The following is a 22,692-nucleotide window of genomic DNA, read 5'->3' on the forward strand; positions in this document are numbered from 1 at the left end:
ATATTTTTTTCAACTGTGTCATTACATACTGCAGTCCTGAAGAAAATAAGGCAAATGTTAGCTGGAGAAGCTGAATAGAGAAAAAACATTATAGGTCACTGAAAGATGTAAGAAATTCTTGAATAAAACATCTAAGTTGAGGTTTTAGGTGGGTGTGGATGGCCTAGCATTCGGGATACAGAGAAAACTTTTTCATAATTATGAATCCTTTTGCTTTATTTAAAGGAGTCAGACAACAAATATTTATCTTCCCAGATGGAGTTTTAACTGAACTTACCCTCTTTGTTGTCTAAAGTTTCTCAAAGAAAAGTAACTGTGATGTTTCTAGTTACATTTCAAACATGCAAACAGATTTGCTAATATTTATTACCCTGGTCTGTGTCTTTGGTTCTTTCATGCATGGCATCAGCACAGTACCTGAGGGCAACTTCTACTGGCAAACACATCACTTGAAAAGAACTTGGAATTTATGGTTATCCACATTAGAATGGCCTGAAAGCTCTATTCAACATGACCTAGCAGGACACTGATAAATTATGCAGTAACACTTGAAAAAGCAACAATTCAGATAAATATTTGACACAAAAACCCCAACTGCAAATTCAGATCACAATCACATTTGTCCTATGCAACGTAAAAAGCAGGGAGTACCTTCTTTGTGCATATTACAGTTGAAAGAGAAAATCTGGCCATCCATTGTTAAAATATATTTTAAAAACTATTTTACTCATCTCTGGGCAAACTCAGTTTGCTTCTCTGCAGATCACGTAAATTAACAATTACATATATGCTTATGGGTTGATTTTGCTCCCACTGGACTCAATTACAAGCTTTTTGAATTGCCTCGAATTCAACCCCTGCTCACAAGGCAATAAGCATTTACTCCCATTAGACACTTAGAGTGAAATATAAAATGCCTTCACTGACTTCTAATTAAATCAGCACTTTGTAGAAGTGGTTCTAACTGAATTTTACTTCTCTCATTGTACTTTTTTTCCTAAGCATTGTAAAGTGGACTCCACTTTACTTATCTAAAACTCCAGTAATTTTCTTGCATGAGTTTGAGACATCAGGGATAGGTATACATAAAGCACCTGGAGAGTGCTTTAAATGGCACTCCCATTTTAATGTTTCTGTGTTCATGATTGTGGTTTCCCAGTGATTTTCCCATTAGCAATCTCCTTTTCTTTGCACCTTTTTTCCCTCTAAAGGGCTGTCACATTAACTAGGTTTTACATTTCCAGCATCGGTAAATGAAAGGATCGGCAGAGTTATACTGTTTAACTGGGTGTAACTGTTAGTTTTACAGCAGAGAACTCTAGCAGCAGAGAAAAAGGACAGTAAATCATACAGTAGCCCCTGCAAAATTAATGTAAGACCTTTTCTTCTTCCTCCCTCAAGCAGCTTTAAAGCATTTCTGCAGATTGCAAAAAACTCCCCCGGGAATTCCACAAGTTTTTGGAATGGGTGTCTTAAACGCTTAAATGAATGCTCACCAGAACCATTCTCTGGACAGAAGAGGCTTATATTTTATTGTTTAATTTTGCAACTCTAGACGCTTTCAAGACTTCAGTCCATAAAATACCAGTGAATCTTGCAAAGACACACCAACACAAATTTTAAATCATTAATATGGGAACTAAAACACTTTAGTCCAAACTGCAAAAACCTTCCAGAGAAGCTGGGTACACAACAGGGGCAGTACCAAGTACCACAGTGCCATGACTGTTCTGCAAATTCTGGCAAGGTAGCACATGTATTTCAACACAAACTGTAACCACAGCATCTTTATATACTAGAATAAGCAGAGGGGAAGGAAGGCCTGAACATTTACCTTTAAACTGTCCCAATAATGTTGCAAAAGGGCCTAGAGAAGATCCTAGAACTGTGTCTACGTGCACTTGTGGCTACAGTACACACTTGAGGTAGTTTGGAGTTGGAGATGGGTGGTGGTTTAACTATGAACAGCTGTGTAGATCAGAATGAACTGATCTATATCTGAAAATGTTACTTAAAACATCTCAAATTTTATACAATTTAATACAAAGCTGTGTGCATATTTTATGAGGAACAGCTCAGTTTAATGGTCTAATATGGGGGCAGAACACCCAGCATCTCGAGATACTAGGCATATTCTTGAGCTGCCATCTTTATTCTGTTAGATTTATGCATTGTGGTAGAACTGCTCAGGTTTTATAACTGTGGATATTCCCAAGCTTCTCTTGATCACAGAAGCACAGGTGAGCTGGAAGGTACCCTCACGGATCACTTGGTCCAACTCCTGGCCCTGCACAGCACCACCCCAAGAGTCACACTATGTGCCTGAGAGCACTGTCCAAACACTTCTTGAACTCTGTCAGGCTGGTGCTGTGAGCACTACCTTGGGGAGCCTGTTCCAGTGCCCAACCACCCTCTGGGTATAGAACCTTTATCTAATCTCCAGCCTAAAGGCACACAGCTCTGAAATCTGTCATTTTGCAGGCTTTCACCTAAATATGCAGTTGCAGCTGCCACTCATAGCTGACCTGCTGGCCTCAGCACTTTAAGTACTTCACCATAGAATTCCTGAAAAAAAACAGTCCCAAGAAGGCTTCACAGTCCTTCCAGCAAGGGGTAGATCTTGGCCAGAACCATTTAAGAGTGCAACTCTTGAACCAGAGGTATGTTTGACAGTGTGCACGGCCACACGGAGCTATTTAGTTTGTGTAACACGGTAACACAGACATGGCGACAAGGACTTCAGCATGCGATATATGAGATGCCACATATTTAGTTGTCTGTTGTGTGCTAGAACCAAAATCATGTTGTGAATGTTACCTGAGCTAGTTAGATTACATTTTGTCTGTGACATTCCACACTACAGCTACATATATAGACCAGGCATGTTTCGCAGCAGCTCTACTGATTTACGTTTATTTCTACATACTTTTCATATCTGTTACAATTCCGTGTATTTACAGGCTGAGTACTTGACCAAATTTCTGTTAACAGGTCTAGTTCAAATCAGTTACCTTAAGTCAGCTCTGAGCACAGTTTTATACAGAAATACAATTAGAAAATACTTAAATTTAGGCAGGTCTAAATTGGAACAATGTAAGTGCATGCCACAAAAAATGAAAGCGGAGATTTGGGGGGGACCAGTGTAGTACTTTTATCTGAGAAGTAAAAGATATGGGTACTATACTGCTACTTTATTTTTGTAAAGTCAGCCTGCCTGTAAACAAATAGCTTGTGATCATTGACAGCCAGTGACCACCTGAGGTCTGAAAATAAAGAAGTCAATTTTTTCCAAATTAGAATACAGGTAAAAATGAAAAGGCAATCACAAATTATGTAACACAGCAATTGATACACTGATTTCCTGTTCTTCACTATCCAAATACATAACCAGAGAATCATAGGATGGCCTGGGTTGGAAGGGATCTTACAGATCATCTAATCCCAGCCTCCCTGCTGTAGGCAGGGACACTTTCCACTAGACCAGGTTTCTCAGAGCCCCCCCACCCCGAGTCTGGCCTTGAACACTTCCATAATGTTGCATTATGATGTCACAGTTGTGTTTCATAAACATATTTTCTATTATTATGGTGGACTTGGATGTGATGATCACTAGACTGTGTGTCACGAAGCATAACAATGGCATCTCGCATCAAAATAGTTTTTTAAATTATTATTTTAATTGGAACTTTTACATAGTATAAATGTACTACATATTTAAGATACTGTATTTATTATTTCTTAAATTACATTGTACAGCGAAATAAGGAAAAAAATTTACATTGCTCTATTTTTATACAAAGCACACTACTTACCAAAGAGTTAATCAACATAACAAGACAATTGTTCTGAAGTTCAGTAGGTAAATTGGCAAAGCTTTTCTCTGAAAAACATCTTGCAAAATGTTTTCCTACCCATCTGTTAAAAAGAGAGTCATTCTTAGGTAAGGAGATGAAAAATGTTCTATATTCACTTTTTAGCATAAGTGATACCTCTGAAGTATTGTGAAGAAAAAACATGTTTAAAATGTGAACATTTCATATGCCAAAATAAACCCTATCTTGCAAAATAAAATATTTTCAACAGAAAGCAGATAAATTAAAAATAAAGTATTTTATTTTATTTTACTTACCTCATGCAATCAGCATATAGGTTTTCCACTCCCATTGAATGAGCAATGGCCATGCATTCCAGTACAGGTTGCTGTTTGCCAGGAGCAGGCTAGAGTTGTTAGAAAATTATCACAATTATTGTACATTTTGATTTACAGAAACCATACAGAAGTACAAAATCTTTAGTTCAAACAGAAGTAATGTCAGCTGCCATGATATTTAAGTTTGTTTGCCTTTATGCAGTCACCTATTTCCACATGTCAGTAAAGTAGGATTCAGCCGCATGAGCCTAATGCATGAAAATGCTCAACTCTATGCAGGTGCTTGTTTTTAAACCAATTTTAATTGAACAGACATTTTTTTCTAAATCTATGCCCATGAAACGAGATATGCAAATATAAAGCGTTTGCACATGCCCACCAAGAACAATTACATTTACAATGGCACATATTAAACTATACTCAGCATGATTTAATACATTGAATTAATCATGTGGAATACTGCTTTTAATCAGCTGGGGTTTCCAAGTGTCTATAAATAGGTGGATGATATCACAGGCCTTATTCCCACCATCAATCCCAGATTCACACCTAAAAACAGGGACTGTTGACTTCAGCCAACACCTTGACTGCGTAGCTCTCACGTATCTTGTCACTTATGATTAAGTGTTAACTAATAGATTCAAAATTCTCAGGCTCTATAGCTCACAAAGTAGCAAGAGAAGTGACATACCTTTTGGAAAAAATCGCAGTAATCTCTTTTCAAAATGTAGATAGCTACTTCTTTTAGCCCATCCAGCCCATACATATCTGCAATGCCCAACATGCGACTAAAGAGAAAGCAGTAGCGACAGGAATAAAAAAATCCTTGTGATATATTCATTTTGCTTACAGGACAATTTACATGCTAACTTCACCTCTTTGTTCAGTCAGAACTTACTGCAGAAATAGACTGATAACCAAAGTGTGACACTTACCAAAGAATAATCTTCAAAACAGAAACATATATTGACCTAATAATAATCTCCCAGCCATCGAATTCAGCCTATATAGAAGCAAGCCTCAGCCACTAGCTGAGAAACTGTTTAGGAGACTCTCAGTTTCCCTATTTTAAGGATAGCAAATGAAAAAAAAAACATTTGTGCCAGCGGAGTTTTGGAATTTTGTAGGGTTTTTTCCAGAGATTATGTAAAAGGTACTGATGACATTCTTAGAAAGCAGAGTGAGCAAACTATTAGTTATTTTATATAATAATCAATACCATAGTTTTATTTTCTATATCAATTCATTAGCTATACACTGATATTGGGACATATAAACAATTCCATATTTTTAGGAAATTGTAGCATTTTCATGTTTAGTGGCTGAGTTCATCACCTAATATGTAAATGGTTTCAGAGAATAATTCACAAATTTCAGAATTTACTTCATTAATACAGGATTATGTATAAAACGGTGATTAAAAACTATCCCAGAAGAAAATGCCAACATTTACATTGGTTCCTGTATATCATCTTTCATGGATCTAAGACTAACTACTTAGCCTTCTCATCGAGTTGAGTGATTATTAAAAAATAAATTAAAAATATTAACTATTATATACTATCACACATTGTATATATTATTCTGAAAACTAAAAGGAAGGTACAGGCAAATTAGGAATTATTTTGGTATTAAACATCGTCCTGTTTTTCATTCTCCTCATAGAGTATTCCAAAAACAGCTGGCACACCTTTTCCAGTAGCTGTCAAATAAATAAGATTTCTTCAACAGCTTTATTTTTGGAATTTTCCTTTTGACTTTTAACTGAGAAAATATAGAACAAGCAAACAAGCAGAAATTACAATTAAAAAAAAATAAGATTTGACATATACCCAACATCAACTTCGTCTGGGAAGTCCAAAATAGCTCCATATATAAAATGCAAGATGACACTCATTTCTGCATGGCTTATGCTGCAAAAAAGAAGAATGAAAAAATACAAATAAAGACATGCCCATAATAAAATGCATCCCATTTCTTAACCAAAGGAAGTTGGTCAAAAAGCTGATACATCATCCAGCTGCTCTGTGAATGGAAGGTGAATGATCTGATAAAATTAAAGCAGTAAGATTTTGCAACGCAAAACTATCTAAATGGACGACAATTGGGGTGAATTTAGCTACTCAATAGTCTTGCTGAAATTTTCTAACACTTTAAATCTTTAAAAATAAGTAATAAGTAGACTAATACTAATAACTATATTATTTACGCTGATAATATGGAGGAAGGATTTTTCATCATTGCCAAGCTCTTTACTAGCAATAAGTCAATATTAAGTAACTATATAATTGTTTTATTATAATTACTCTAAGTCTTTATTTTATGACATATTTATCTTTTGCAACACTAAAAATACATTTAGTAGTTCTATTACAGTGCTAAGTAGAAATGTTACTCAGAATATTTAGAAAGTCTTTATTCAGATTAAGAAAGCTGCAAGTCCTACACAGTAGTGTTTGCATCCTTTCACAGTCCCAGCATCATAATGCAGAAAGGCACAGAATGCCTAAATGATGGACATGATCTGAACACCACTTTCTTGTACTTGTGCACATACATTTTTGTGTGCAATCTTTAGGACCCACAAGTGCTCTGTGCATTAGTATAAATAGAAGAGAGTCATGCAGAGCTAAGACCCTTTAAAACATTAGACATGTTTAAGCAATTGAAATTGATGACTAAAAACAAAAGGAAAAAAACCCAGCGTTGCAACATGCAAAGAAGCAAAATCAGCACAGTTGTCTCCCTGTATATCAGCACATACAATAGCCATAAAGGCAGAGAGAAGGAGCTTCCCCACAGTCTTGACAGCTGTTACATTAAGCAGAATTTTCATTATTTCAGAGTAAGCCATATACTTCATTTATAAGTTATGTCAAAGACAGCACAGAAACCAGGACTAAGCAGAAAAGTGAACTGGAAAAGGTAAAATTATGAATATAACCCATAATAGCAGAAATTATGCAACATTGGCATGAGAATAGTCTCATATAAGGATTTAGTACTTCTCAGGAGAATGCCTATTCTGAAAAATAAGGATGAAAATTTCTTAACCACAGAGAAATCAATTACAGAGAGAGAAGTGTAAACACCAGAGTAATTGGTGACTATCAGCCTCTAAAACACCATAAAAACTAAGGAATAAATTAAATTGCAAGTATATTGTTTTGTAAGGATTTGGAAGTTATAATCAAATCGACAGATAACTTTTCTGATTTTGCAGTAGTATTTTTACACTGACAGAAAACTAATATGAATATTTAAGAAAGTATCACTTGACCAATTTTATATTAACACAAAGCAGTTACATTTTGCAGCACTGTAAGGTACACAGTTCTTTCTGAAGAAAACTGAGTCAGCCAACAGCTAACATGTACATGGATCAGTACTCCTTTGCTTTTAAAGGAAATTGAATGTATTTCAATAGAGTTTTCTGATACTGAAAAGAACTAACCTGGCAGTCCCCAGCTTATCTATGAAGTCTTAAGTATTCATCCTACTCTCAATTATTCTCACACAGAAAGCCACGGTGAATGTCATACATGAAATCCCTATTCGTGCTTGGTCTTTGCATATTAAGTCCTTTAATTAATTAATTCTGAGTTAAATATTTTTAAATTGAATGTTAAAATGACCCATCAGCCCAGGTACAAAAATCCAGTTCCATTATAAGTGTTTTCAATTGTTTAAAGTAGTTTATTAAGAGAGTTGCACCCTTCCCAGTTAAAATTTTCCCAGTTAAAAATCACAAACTTGCCCCTTCTCAAACTTCAAACCACCTATACGCCATAAGAGTTACCTTTCCTGTGTTTACTGTATACTTTTACAAGTGTTTTGAGATGTGTTGGATGTATTTTAATACCTTTTTTTTGGTGTTTTCACTTGCATTCTGATTCCAAGGCCAAAACCCTAATTCTAATAGCCAGTAGATATTTTTAGCTACAGAGCCATTACTCTGCAGGCAAGCTCCATGGCAACCTGAATACCTGAATTTTAATGAAGGCATTGTAAGCTCCCTTATCTCAACTAATACCCCCCCCCTTACATCGATGAGCCATTGGTGGACGGAGATAATCCATCAAAGGGAAAGCACCAATCGCTTTGGACCGAAGGGGCAGGCTGTGGGCGGACTGGGGGTGGAGCAAAGACACTATAAAAAAGATGAAGCATAGAGGCGGGGTCTCTTTTCCCCTCTTGCTCGCTCCGGGCTAGCTGTGGGAGGCGTTGGTGCTGGGCATTCAAAGCCTTACCCCTTTTTAAGGGGCTTTTAGTAATTTTTTTAAAGTCAGCCCAGCACTGCAAGTTCTTTTTCTCTACCTGAGGTCTAGTGCTGTCTCAGCCAGAAGATCTCAAATCCATGCGCTCCTGGGGCATACCATCTGCTGAGCCATAGGATCCCAAGTTTTTATATTTTTCTAATTTCTGTAATTTTTCAATTTTTCTGTTTTCAGTAAATTAATCTTTTTAAGAGTTGTCTCATTTCTCACAGTGAACAAGCATGCTAGGTAAAATTGCTTTCGTATATGCTGCTGGAGTATCACAATTAAACACTACTTAGGAAATGTTATTTGTCTTTACATTGTAAATATAATTACTGTACAACTAAGTATGAAAATTACATTGTTCAGACACTCACAGTATTTTTCATGACGCATACAAGAAGTGAAAGAAAACAATTCTCAAGTAGATTGTGAATATTAAAACATACTCTACACAAAAGGATTAGTGCCCTTCTGCTGATGAAAAAGACTTTTCTGAATCAGCTAACAATATTAACAAATACACTTCACACAGTTTCATCCTGAAGTCAAAACAGTACTCAGAAGATGTATCAGGCTGGAGAAAAGTGTCAAGGCATATTAATCTTCACCGCTCTATACACAGCGCTGTTGTTACATATTTGCAGTGATTGTAAATTGCCTACCTTTGCTCCCACACGACTTGAAGAGACAACACTTACCCTTGAAGAGTGATGTGCTCTTGGGAGCTCTCAGCCCAACTTCCACTCAGCATAGCAGCAAAGTAACTAGATCTGGCACATAAAATGGCCCTGAGAGAGAAAAAGTAAACATTATTCCACTACATACAAATATTCATGATGAGACTCTTTGATAACATTGAGTTAAATCTTTGCCCTTTATGCATTAAGGTGTCAGCTGTGTCTGCATGCCTTTCCTTTGAGTATGTTTGGAACGTCAAAATATGCTACAGAAAAAAACCAAACAGTACTCTATAAATTTTTCAGTTAAAGCTTGTTTATAGTATGACTTTGAGATTCACACAGAGGAAGTCTATTACCCCAAGTATCTTCCTTTCATATAAAATTTCACATTTATTTCTCCTGTTTTATTTATCAAATAAGAATAAATAACCTTGTTTATACAGCTCCATTATAAGTAATTATATTCTGAACATCTTAAATTCTTCTTATATTACAAAATATGTATTTATCAAAATTTTAAGTATGTAATGTCTCGTATTTAGAATTTGCTACCCACCAAAAGTCAAACAGAACTTGATATTAACATACGCCAGGACAATATGATGTGGTTTCACAGCAAGAGCTATCAGTTCCTTCTGTTTACACTTACTACCCTTCTATATTTAAAAGGCACAGCTGGCCATAATGGGGCTAATTCAATTTAGTACCACTTCCATAGAAAAGAATAAAGAACCCCCAGAGCAGCAGTCTGTGGAGCTCAGTATCTCTACCATTATCAGTCTTCAAAATATCAGGTAAGAAGACCTTTGCAACAGGAGCTTTTAAGGTGGAAGTGCAGTGGCAGAAAGGAAGACAAGATAGTGGGTGAAAACTGCTTTATGATTTCAGTTTTCCAGATCCCCACCAGTTACAGTGTTAGTCTTTATGTATCTTATCTGGGTTACTGCAGCCACAGATAATATTCTCATACATAGAATTTTTTCATGACACTTATTCAGCTTCCTATTATTTATAAAATTAGCTTATGTCACGTACTTCCTGTGGCAGAGAAAGCAAAATGTTATACTAGGCATGAGAATCCTTTCTGTTACATGTATTTGTTGTCTCTTAAAACGTCTCTGAGCACTCTCATTTTGCGTAGGAAGAAGCAAGAAGAATACTATTTCTGGTCTCTTCTAGTCATTACATATTCTGTATTTTCTCATCTCCCTTCCCTCCTCTGCTTCAGAAGTCTCAGTACTTTAAATTAGAAGCTTCTCGCACATTCCTCCTGTGAATCATCCAGCAAAAATAATAACAACAAAGCTCTTACTGAACGTTTCATATCTCAGTGAAATACGTCCACATGTAAATGGGTATTACATCCTAACTTGAAATATATGAAATTCTGGATACACACTAGATCTTTTTTTTATAAGATACAATAACACAGTATCTTAGAGATATGGAATACACTTATCTCCAAGTTTTTATTCCCTTCCAAATAAATTTTAATAATGAACAGTGATCAACCAACTTCAAGGGCATAGTTAGAGTGGATACTTCAAATACTCATTTTAAATAAGACAGGTACTTAGCAGAATAAGGACAAGTATGCATTACCTAAGTTTAAATTTTATCAGCATATATTTAGAAAATATATGGAGATACCAAATTATTTGGAAATAATTTTATCTGTGCTTTCCTACTGCGATGGTTAGTGCCAGTTTTATTATCAAACAAATCTGACTTGCTTCATGCAGAGCTCTGTAAGAATACAACACTAGGAAGACAAACTAGCAACACTAAAATCTATTGGAAGTTCACAGGACTTCATGAGAAAGTAAGGAATACTGACACAAGTGGTGGGAGACTGTGAGGGTCTAACCTGTCTCCTGTTTGAGAACTTAAAAAAAACCCCCTTATAGTAAGTAAATCATTCTGGTGCTTTCACCACAATGATACTGAAAGTTACATTGCCCTTATTAGCTCCTACTGCTCACATGATGCAGTGCTAAAACGAGCTCAAGACCTGTGTCTGTTTCAGAACATCCTTGTTTTCTCTGATTTACTGCCGCATTTTTTGATGCTAGTTAAGCTAGATAGATAGCTCCAGGCAGTTAAGTGGCCTAAATTAAAGAAGCTCTACTGATAGAATCTCTTTGCTACACTATTTTTTCTGCATTAAAGCATTTGTTTATCAAACTTACGTATCTGAGAACATATTTTATAGTGTAGACCAGAAGAAACATTCTTTACTACACTACATTCTGAAAAGGTAGCATACATCCAAATTCTATTATTTAAAAAAATAAAATACCCACCCCCCCCACTATTATGACATATCTTCTATAAAGATATTATAATGTCAGTAATAAACTGCACACCCCCTCCCCATTTTATGTTGAGAAAGTACTAAAAGTAGTGGAGGGTTTTTATAGTCACTCTGTTATTTATATACTCAAAGGGAACAAAATACAGGCTGTGTAGTTTGCTATCTCAAATGCAAACAGACTTATATCAAAGGTACATGGAATGGTACTGACACTTCAATTTGCTTTCCCAAGCCACAAGAGTACGATCAGCCAAAGTTCTTAAACGGTCTTGGACTTTAGATCTAGTTAAGTCTCCCAACAATCTTTACATCTACATAACTGAAGTAATGAAAACAAAATCAGATTTTATATGCAGATTCTGAAGAGCAGAAAAAAAAATTACTACTCCAGAAATTTTCTGCCTGTATGGAAATTTTATTCAGCATTAATAACTGAATAGTTTATTAGTAGATTTTTTGTTTTCTTAACAGAGCACAGATTACTTTTTATTGTTTCGTATTTCATATATATACAAATGTAGCAAAAGAATCTACAAGTATTTATATGAGTATATACTCAATATATGAGTTCACAGTGGCAATCTTAGAAGTGCTAAAAGCGCAGTTGTTTTCAAAATAGTTGCTGTTGATGATAAATTATATTCATTAGTATCAAAGTACAGCCACTCCACACGTAAGACCTAAAAGCTGGAACAGTTCACAGCTAGGGAACAGCACCAGCAATACTTCCTACAGATATACAGTAATAACAGTAGCATTTTTTACCAGATGGTTATTGATTGAAAAACGTTTTACTGTAAATATTTATGTACCTGTGAGCTTGAAAATCTTTGCCTTCTATGCAAATATTAATATCTGGACAACAGCAATTCTTGTAGAGCATCAATAAGTCTTCCCCTAATACAGATGCAGTTTCTACTCTGGAATTACCTGCATATGGGGAGAAATAGCTGTTTTCACTTTGTCAGGTGCACAAGGGACTATTGACAGAGCACAGACAAAACATTTCAAAAGATTCTGACATAATTAAATTTTTTATTATTGCATATTCAAGCTAGGATTTTCCTTAAAAGGTTTTCCAAACCTTGCTTTTTACTTCTTATTTTGACTTACCAGAAACTTGACCAATGCTCCATATTTGGTATCTACAGAAGTGCTAGAGTAACTCTTTTTTAAGATTATGCACCCAGTTCATTTTTTTCTGCAGAGATCCAGAACCTCTGCACTAAAGAAGAGTAGTCCCTGAGGAAATTCAGGGTCATGCAGTGCTACAGGCTTCCACCTGAACAGATCTGCTGCTTGAGCCTGTGTTACTGACACAGCTGTAGCAGCCAACACCTCTGGGGGAGATGCAGTTAAACATTTCCTCGTATTATTTCGTTCAGAGCTGTGGTATGGAAAGATTCCAGAACCCTCATAAAACAACGGTGGAACTACTGCAATTTGCTAGGAAAGGAAAACAAGGGAGATACTCTGCTGTGTGGAAGTCCCACATGTTAAGGAGTGGAGCTCACTGTATTCCAGGGAAAAGACAGGATATGGTGATGACCATGCCTGATGCCTGACAATTCCAGATTTATTACACCACGCATTGTCTGGGAACTGTGCCTGCCTAACTTCTGCAGCAATTCATTTCTTCAAAGTGTGAGAGAATGAGGTGGGCCATAGAAAAGAATATCCATGTAAGCTGTGCTGTAACAATAGTTCTAATTTTGCCTGCATTTTTACAACTGTAGAAGTATTTGAACAATTATTTAAAACACAAAAAGAGAAAAAAGTGTAATTCCAAACCTACCTGCAGCGGCTTTGTTGCTTTCTGCATCAATGACTGCTTCTGGAATTTCTTCTTCAATACCAGACAAACAAACAACTCCTTTCTGCACAGCTCCACTTGGAATATTCTGATCAATTGGTGTTCTTTTGCTTTGTCCAAGACAATTTACATTTTTTTGAGTGTTCTGCAGAGTAATAGTGTTCCCTTCTTGTATTTTCCTCATAACCAGCTCCTCAACTTCTTTAAGATTTATATCAGATGAATATAGAATCCTAGAAGATGACACTAATTTTTACTCCCGTAATTTTTTAATTGAAGAAAACAAATAAAAAATTACATTTTTTTCCATCTAACAAAATTCATGACCAGAAAACAAAGAGCTGGACTCTGTGGTGCTTAAAAAACCCAACCTTTTAAAAATGTATCTCTGGAAAACTTATTCCTGAAAATTCTTGAAAAGCATAAACAAAATAATAATAATAAATAAAATAATAAACAAAAAAGCACCACAAAATACAGAAACCTTCTAACATCAAGGTTACAGTATAAAAATCATAAAAATTGCATAGAGATATAAATGAATTGGAGATATGAATTTCAATTTCAAAGGAAGTACTTAAAGCACAAAAATTTGCAGTTAAGATTACCCAAGAATTTTCACTTTGCCCATGTAGTAATTCCAGCTTCCCACTTTCCCATCTGTTTCACCAGCTTATTTTTGGCTCAAGATCTGGAAAGGCTAACAAAGCCTGCAGTCTGTGACTGCAAAGATCTCATATTTATGGAAACATAACTGCACTCCAGCACAGATAACACATTTTATCCTTGGTTTCATACCATATAGATGAAGTTAACAAAATTTAACAGAAGAGCTACAGTTACTTTGGATGTAGCAGACATACTCAAAAGATCTGCTTTAGTCACTCACTCCATGGCAAAGAGGCTTTTTTGTTAATACTCAGAGAACAGTAATTTGAGCGTGTTATTTGAACACTGTACTCTGAAGGGGCAGAGAAAACATACAAAGAAATAATCTTCCTTCTTAAGTCCTGTATTTAAAGGATTGAGACAGGTAGAATTTTTTTGTCTATGTGATACAGGTCCTCACCAGGAGAGAATAAGGAGAAACAAGAATGTAGGGAATGAGAATTTTACTATTTTATTAGATTTTGAAAGCAAGGGCCAGGAAAGGATGTAACACATAATAAGATTTCACATGGAACGAGTAAGGTATTATTTTAAGGTTGTTGTATATGTATGTGCTTTCAGAACTCCCAACCTGTGAACTGACCACCTATGGCTTTTCATATTTAAAGTGCTTTCCAACCTAGCATTAATAGCATGAGGGAAAGACAAGTAACAACATGCCATATTACCAAGAACAGGAGCAAAAGTTGCTTGATGGAGCAGGGAGACTTTGCAATTCTTTAGAAAATTCAAGACCACTACGTCCACACATTTTTCCCTATTCACTGTGCTTCACAGTACGTAACATCTGTGTTTTACAGCTCTAAGGCAGTAGGACTCAAGAATAGAAACTCATAGTAGAAACTCAGTTAAGCTAGAGATTTCAAAATTTTACAGAAGCGTTCTGAAGTTTTGTCTTCAAGTTTTTTGTCCACATTAGATCTTCCAAGAATTGTCACTTAAAGTCACATAGACAAAGCCAGTACTAGAAAAAAAAATTAAAAATCCAATAATTTGCACTTTATCCCTACATCTTCACCAGATTTAAGCTAATACCACAATTACAGAAATATACTGGTCACATACTGAATGTAGAAAACTTTAAGAAATTCCCCAGGAAGGATCTGTTGAAAAAAAAATTGCCATTGAACATGTTAGGCTAAGTTTGCCCTGGAACTTTGCTTATTCACCTTTCTGTTGCTACAGAGCTTTTGCATATTTAACATGTAAAGACAATACAAATTTACTTTGAGGGAGAAAGAAAATTAGCAGCAACAGATAGAGTGCTTTGGCATAAAGTAATTATTTTACTATTCTTACTTACTTTCTGCAGTAACTGAAAAACATCCATAGGGAATCTCATAAGCTAGGCAATAAGGCAACGCTCTCCTGGGAATGCTCAGGGTATTTTCAGAGAATCTACAGCAACCTCAGGAATGCAATTAATTTTGTTATCACTAGGCTTCAGTCAATAAAAATGGCATCCTTACCACGACTAGGAACTCAGTAGATAAAATGGCATTTTAAATAAAAATTTAAAATAAAGTGGCATTTTAAACCAGAACTAAGTAACTGGTTTCTGGATGTAAAAAAGTTAGTTCTATTTTAAGTAAGTTTTTTCCTATAAAAAGTCAAGAAACTTTGACTCTTTCAGTTAACATTTAAAATCCAGTCACATTCCTGGATTTATTACTTCCAGAAATTCAGCAGGTTATTTTAATATTAGAGTTCTGCTTAATACAGACTGTAAATGTACTACTTTGAAAGACTCATGGATGCATCCATCATTTTGTTTCACACACAGCAATAATGATTTTGGCACATCTTTCAGAAATTTCCTTTTATCTCAGTAATTCCCATTAGATGTTTCCAGAATGCAAGATTCTGCAGTTTTCTAAAACCTGTTATAAAAAACTTTGCTTGGCAGCACCCTGTATTTTATAGACTCATTTCTAAAGCAGAGTGAAGTTTTCTAGACTGTCTCCTCCAGAGTATTAAATGGTGTCTTTTCACATAAATAAAAGCTAGGGAAATCTGGCATCCACAGGAAAATGCATAGCTTGGACCTTGGAGCTCAGATAGTTTAGTGATAATGTAAAACCATCCCTTTAAAACAGTTGCTTTAAGAAACCAGGATCCTTACTGCAGAATTGTAGTAGGATGTAATAGGATAGGATTGTAATAGTTTTTAAAAACTGTTCCAAACCTCTTGAGCAGGCATCATTCAATGTGCCATCCTAGTTTCATTATCTAAAGAGCAGAAGACAACAATTCTATAAAGTTATAAATTTCTTCTTTAAATGAGATAGAGGTATCATCAGAAGATGACCCCCAGAGCCTTCTCTTGTCCAGGCTGAACAACTCCAATTCTCTCAGCTTGTCTTCACGGGAGAGGTGCTCCAGCTTTCTGATCAGCTTTGTTGCCCTCCTCTTGACTCGGATCCAAAAGGTGTTTCTTATGCTGGGGACCCCAAAGCTGGATGAGCACTCCAGGTGGAGTCTCAGGAGAGCGGACCAGAGGGGCAGAGTCACCTCCATCCACCTGCTGGCCATGCTGCTTCTGATGCAGCCCAGGATAGAGTTGGCTTTCTTGGCTGCAAGTGCACACTGCTGGCTCATGTTGAATGTCTTGTTAACAAACCACAACTCTTTGAGTGTGACCATCCAGCCAGCTCCTTATCCACGGAATGGTCCCTCTGTTAAACCCAAGCCTCTCAAGATGAGAGACAAGAATGCCACAATAACCAGATTAACACTAAAGTATCTTCTGCACATGTGTAAAATACCATATTATACAGTTTTACTTAAACAAAGCCATCAGTTACCACAATTAAATGCCAAAATGAAACCCAAATCTATTTACTTCTATTAATAAAAATAGAACCAATATAGGAAGCCTCTGAACCACTGCCTGCCCAGAGTTTTAATGCACTCATGTCTAGCAAACCCAGTTGCAGTAAATACTCTCGTGTAGTGCATTTAATCTTGGGAGACTTGCAAAAATAGTTCAGCAATACACCTAAAGCAGTGCATCTTCATTGTCTAAGTTAGGCATTTCATATGCACTTCAACCTACCTTAACAACTTAAGATTCTTCCATTTCCCTTCAGATTTGCTAAAAGAACCATCTGCTTAATTTTTGCAGTCAAGATGGTTGTTTTAACTTAACTGATTTCTTGAGGTGTTTCAGTGAATTTCTTCTCATGAGATGAAACATCAGCTGCTTTACTGCCTCATACAGGTGCTGATTAAATATTCTAATTTCTTGTGACAGGCATGCATTTCAGAAGAATCTGACCCTTAAACAGGCACGGGCGCAGTGAAAGGTTTGTAACCATTTCTCACAGATCAAATTTTTTTCCTCCTTCAGGCACAAATCCATTGCATTAAGATACTATGTTTCCAAAGCATTACAGCCCTACCGAATATATTGGGACTTGGCAGTTCAGCCTCTCAACTGCCTCAGAGAAACTGAGATTAGATATAAACATGGATCAAAAAAAAAACCCAGTAAGAAAAAAGACAAACTTATTGTTTCTATGTATGTGGAAAGGAGATAAGATTGCCATTGTCTGGCATGTGTTTAAGCCCATTTTCATAAAAATGAACAGGTCATCGTGGTGAAGTCTTTCTTCCCCCAACAGGATATAGCATAAAATCTAAAATAGAAGCTTCATGTTGTACATTACTTATTTGCCTCCTTAGCATAGTCTAATTCTTCTCAATGAATGACTTAGCTCATTTTTATAGCCACAAAAAACTAACTTGGTGTTGTAGTGACAAATTGAGACCAGAGAATATGGTTATAAAAAAAAAATGTAGGAAAAAGAACACCTTAAATATTCAAGAGGTGCAGACTCCCTAATCTCTTAACTTTGTTCACAATAATTTGTTTTCAACTTTCTCACTTCTCTACACTAAAAGTAACTTTTAACAGAGCGTTTTAATTTCCACAATTCAGGATTTATTGTTTCACAAAGTTTAAGACAGTCATATCACATCTCCCATACTGCCCCACTTGTAGGGCAAGGTTTGTTAATTTTAGTAGTTTCGGGAGGGATGATTTTTTTCAGCTGTACTGCTGATTCCCTCATGTCTTAATGCAGGGAAAAGAGTAGCTGTTGTGCCAAAAAATCCACCTGCAAGTGCCACAACAAGCCCTTTTTGCAGCTGATTTGTTTTCAGGTTCCCTGAATCAGTCATTTAGAGAAGATACTCCTTGCATGGCACCACATCAACAGGCACGAGTGATAAAAAGATATAAGGGAAGGACCATATCAGAATAGTCTGTGTAAACCACAAAATTTCAAGAACATGTGAGGCAGGCTATTCTTCTGAAATAAAGTGGTCTGCAAACATAACCCACTAGGGGGAATACACAAGCATAGATATTAAGGGTAGGATTGCTGAGGCATAAACATAAAGGAATTCAGTGTACATATGCATAACTCGCGTTTGTTTCCTCCAGAACAGCAATTATCCAATGGGGACTATGACAATCTAGCAATCAGGAAGAAGAAACTCACAGACAATTTATTTAAATAAGTATTTCCCATTTTCACTACTTTGTAATCCAGTGTTATGGAACTTTAACTGGGAATTGTACTTAAAGAACAAATATTCACAAACATTCTATTTGGTGTAACTCGTTTATGAAAACCTCACATGCAAGAGAGTATCAAGCTGGAAATAGTGCTATGCCATCACCTTCTGTAGTGTGAGTATGATGCTGTGTAATTTTAACAGGTACCCCACTTTATAGCTTAGGGTTTTTTTCCCTGCACACAGAAAAGAATCTGATAGACATGAGCAACACTGAGTTTGCAAGAGGTGTGGCTAAGTGACAGATGAAACAGGAACAATGCTACAGGGTATCTGTTGTATTCATAGTTACTATAGCCAAAGATTTTTTATACAAAGGAAAGGTGTGCATACAAAGACTCTATGGAAAGAAGTTATTGCCACCATGCTGTCTAGAGTTTACCTTCTAGGAAGTTTCTGCCTGCACATAAGCGAGATATGCATCCTTGTCCTGCCTGATACAGAATTCTACAAGCGTAACACGGTCGAAACCTTGGCTGGTCCACTTTGAATCAATTGCTGGTATTGCAAACTAACCCCTGTGGCAGTAAATGTCACAATGACAATCGTATTCCTTTGTATTTGATTGTATTTATTGCTTTTCAACTGGATCTCACTGTCATTAGGGCCTTCTCTGTCCTTCCTTGTATCAGACCCCTCTAATAGAAATATTATGAGACAATATCTAGATTTTTATTTCTAAAGCAATATTTTGTCCAACTGCAAGGGTAAATAAAAAGCAGTTTGCCTCTCAGCAGGCAAGACAGTAATGATCTAATGATCTGTGACAGACATTGTCCTTCAGGGATGCTAAGTTTCTCTTCTTAAGCCACACTGCAGAACTCTGCTTAGGCAGTCTCCGGCCATCAACGTACTTGCAACTGTTGACATTTTTCTAGTTGTGTCCTGAAGAATGACAGAAGGCTATTGGAGGGCAGAGTCAAGATTACACTAACTTCATTGGGCAAAAACGTAGGGTGCATAGTGTCTACAACAGGAACGCTGCACGTCTGGTGACCAGAAGTTTCATCCTGGTGTCCTCAGATAGTGCAAGTGTACAGAGGGAAACAAAGCACTCCTTAGATGCTCATCTGCTTCATGCTGAGGCTATGCAGAAAGATCAGCATGCAGTTTACTATGTCCTATCTCCAACTCAAAAGAGGAGGCAAGAGGAGCTGCACAGCCTTCAGCACACAAATGACATGTAGATCACAGACACAAGCCCACATCTCTCCTGATGAAGAGAGACAGAGGCCCAAAGGAAGTGCGCCTCACTGAGATGCAGGCCAGATTTAGCTCATGAGAAAACGAAGACCCCAAATCCCCATGGAAAGATAATTTTTACTCGGGAAAATAAAAGCAAAGCTGAATACAAACAGGAAAGGGAATGAAATTTTGTTACAGCTTTGATGAACTCTTCAATACTATTCCTAGTATTCCACTTCTCCATATATACCAGAAACCAGAACTTTTGTAGAAGGCAGTAACTTTCTCTCAGGAGCTCAGCTGCAGGTACAGGTCTCTGTTACAACTCATCATGGCAGTTCACATGCTCCAAGAACTAGGCTTGCTTCCAGTAAAACTAAAGCTGTAATTTAAGCCACTGTTTTGCACTTACGAAGAGCTAATAATTTACATTTTAACAATAAGAAACCACTGAGATTCAACAGCCACCGAGACTATTTGATCACCTGAACAATAGATTAGACTCCTTTCAATCAAAGCTGCATCCTTTCTTTGATCCAAATGAGTTCATTGTTAAACTTCATCACACTCTGTAAGCACAAATCTCCATAGTGCCAGGTTAGAGGACTCAAAAGCTGAAGTATCAAATGGTACCGAAGACTAAGTTAAGAAAAAGCAGTTCTCTTGCAAAGCACACTTCATACACAGTTTAGAACTTATGGGGAGGTTCATTTGAAGATTCTAAACTCACTGTGAAAAGACACAAGGTTTATAATTAGTTGAGCTGAGTTTAAAGGTGTTTTCCAATGCCAAGCTTTTTGGAGAACATGCAGGACTCCAGACATCATTCCTTACTGCAAACCCAGACAGAACTGAAAGCAAGTATCAGTGACATATTAAGTGCTTACCATTAGGAATACAAATCTCTGATATAACAGTATATAAATAATTAAAACAATTATTCAGAATAATTATTTCAAAATTAATTTGATTTTTAAAAAATTTGCATTATCGTGTTTCTCCATGTAATTCTTCTGTAACACCACTTACATGAATGTGAAAGAAATTAATGATATCACAATAACAGTGGAATCAGGAAAAATACAAGATAAAACCCATGTGGTTTTGTTTCTTACCACTTCTTTTGCTAATGCTCCTGCCAGGCTGTGGCAGTAACCTAACAAATGCCTGTTAATCAACCTGCTCCACTACAAAGATTCTATGTTTCAGATATTACTCTGGGTTCAAAAAATTTTCTTTCATAATTAGGTTGCGTTTCAAGCACTAAATTTTAAAACAGCAATAATATACCGTTCCTGTCGAAAACAATCCCAGAAGCCTGCAAATACCTATATTTTCTAGGCACATCCTGAATTCATGTGAAAACTAAGAGTGATTTCTTTCTACCACTTTGCTCCTGGTGCATTCCTGTAAGTGCCGATTGGCTCTAACACCAACCCTCTTTTAGGGAAAGTAGGTGGCACCACCACAGCTTTGTTAGAGAAAAGCAGTTCTTTGAAAAAAGGATTAGAGGAACTTACAAGAAGGAGGATTGCAAGGTCTGGTGGCAGCACCAGGCAACACCCCTCATGTAACTCACCGAAGGTTTAGAGCAAGACATGAGAGATGTTGCATATGTGGCAATGGGAAAATAGCTGGCAGTGCAAAAACATGCTGGCCCTTGCACTAGTCCCTAGGGAGTAGCCAGCCCACACATCTCCCTCTGGGATCCCAGTTTGCATCAAAGCTATGCTGTCTTTGGCCTAGCCCATGGCTCACTAGGACTTGAGAGATGAGTTTTGAACTTAAGACATTTTCATCCAACTTGCTGAAGTTCTCCTAGATTCCTATATCCTTAACTTTTTAAAATATGAGCTGAGAGTGGGTTTTATTTGCTGTTTTCATTTGGGAATCTGGCTAAAAGGGTGTTAGAAGGCAGAGCCTTTCTCTTTTCCTATTACAAGTCCTTTACACACCATAAAAAAGCACGCTAAGGTGGAGAGTACAGACATGCGCTATCAAGCAGAAGGACAAAGGCAAAGGAAAATAAAGAAGTTACAGAAAAGTCCTCTGCAAACTCTGCAGGAAGGCTGTGAGGATACTGCCTTGAACGGGAAAAGCTTTAAAACAGGTGCTGGCACTGGGAAAAAAGAAGAAGCAGGACACAAGAGAGGTGGTGCCGGGGCCAGCCCATCAATCCTGCCGCGGCAGCGCACTCACCGCAGGAAGCCCCGGAACTCCGCGGGTCCCATGCCGTCCAGCCGCAGCTCCCCCGGGGGCAGCTGCCCCCCCGCCAGACCTTCGCAGATCAGAGGCGCCCGCGCCAGCAGCACGGCCCGGTGCACCCGCAGCGCCGCGTCGCCTACTCGGAAGGTGAAGTCGGAGTGGGTCCCCTCCGTCAGCAGCCTGCAGGACGGCATCGTTACCGCGTGTCCCCGCCCCGCCCGGGGCCGCCCCCGCCTCGGCCGCCGCCCCGCGCCCACCTGTCGAGGTCCTGCCGGAGTTGCTCGGCCAGCGCCTCTTTCAGCCGCTGCCGCTCCGCCGCCGCCGGGCCGGGGCCCTTCGGCGCTGCGCCGCCGCCGCAGCGCGCCATGTGCCGGCCGCTACTCCGCCCTGCGCCCGGTACGGCGACAGACACGCGGGGCGGGAGTGGCAGTCGGTGCCCTCGCGGCGGGCCGCCCTACTCACGGAGAGCACCGGGACAGCGCTCGCGGCGCCGGCAGCAAACGACCCCCGGCGCTGACCCGCGCCGGGCGGGATGCGGCGCCTTCCCCGCGCCGCTCGCGGGGCGGAGCCAGCAGGGGCTTCCGCCAATGAGGGCCGGCGGCGCTGGGCTGGCCCCGCCCCCGGCAGGGAACCCGAGGGGAGGGTGGGGCTCCCGTGGGGGCGGGGCCTCCTTGATCGGGGGGGCTCCGCCGGCCGAGCGCGGGTGCCGCCGGGACGGCGCCCCCTGCCGGCCGCCGCCCCGCCCCGCGCGGGCCGTTCCCGCCGCGGGCCGTTCCCGCCGCGCCCCGCGGAGCGCAGCGCCCTCGTGTGTGGGGCCCGGGCTTCGACGGGCG

The 22,692-nt window shown here is 38.3% G+C and overlaps 1 protein-coding gene across 2 annotated transcripts in view; it reads right to left on the bottom strand.

The window, feature by feature from the left end:
- BTBD8 (BTB domain containing 8) overlaps positions 1-22,410 on the bottom strand; it is a 42,943-nt gene extending 20,533 nt beyond the window's left edge. Inside the window, exons 1-9 of one of the 2 annotated variants that reach the window (XM_032117965.1) lie at positions 22,117-22,410; positions 21,854-22,039; positions 13,202-13,452; positions 12,219-12,336; positions 9,111-9,200; positions 5,983-6,063; positions 4,842-4,938; positions 4,130-4,218; positions 3,813-3,915 (exon numbers count right to left, since the gene is read on the bottom strand). In XM_032117965.1, the coding sequence (XP_031973856.1) occupies positions 3,813-3,915; positions 4,130-4,218; positions 4,842-4,938; positions 5,983-6,063; positions 9,111-9,200; positions 12,219-12,336; positions 13,202-13,452; positions 21,854-22,039; positions 22,117-22,226 (1,125 nt within the window). In that variant the 5' untranslated portion in view covers positions 22,227-22,410. The remainder of the gene's footprint in view (positions 1-3,812; positions 3,916-4,129; positions 4,219-4,841; positions 4,939-5,982; positions 6,064-9,110; positions 9,201-12,218; positions 12,337-13,201; positions 13,453-21,853; positions 22,040-22,116) is intronic. The other variant, XM_032117964.1, reaches the window with a different exon arrangement.
- Positions 22,411-22,692: the final 282 nt, after the last annotated feature.

This window comes from Corvus moneduloides, chromosome 9, assembly GCF_009650955.1.
Source record: "Corvus moneduloides isolate bCorMon1 chromosome 9, bCorMon1.pri, whole genome shotgun sequence".
NCBI classification, from domain to species: domain Eukaryota; kingdom Metazoa; phylum Chordata; class Aves; order Passeriformes; family Corvidae; genus Corvus; species Corvus moneduloides.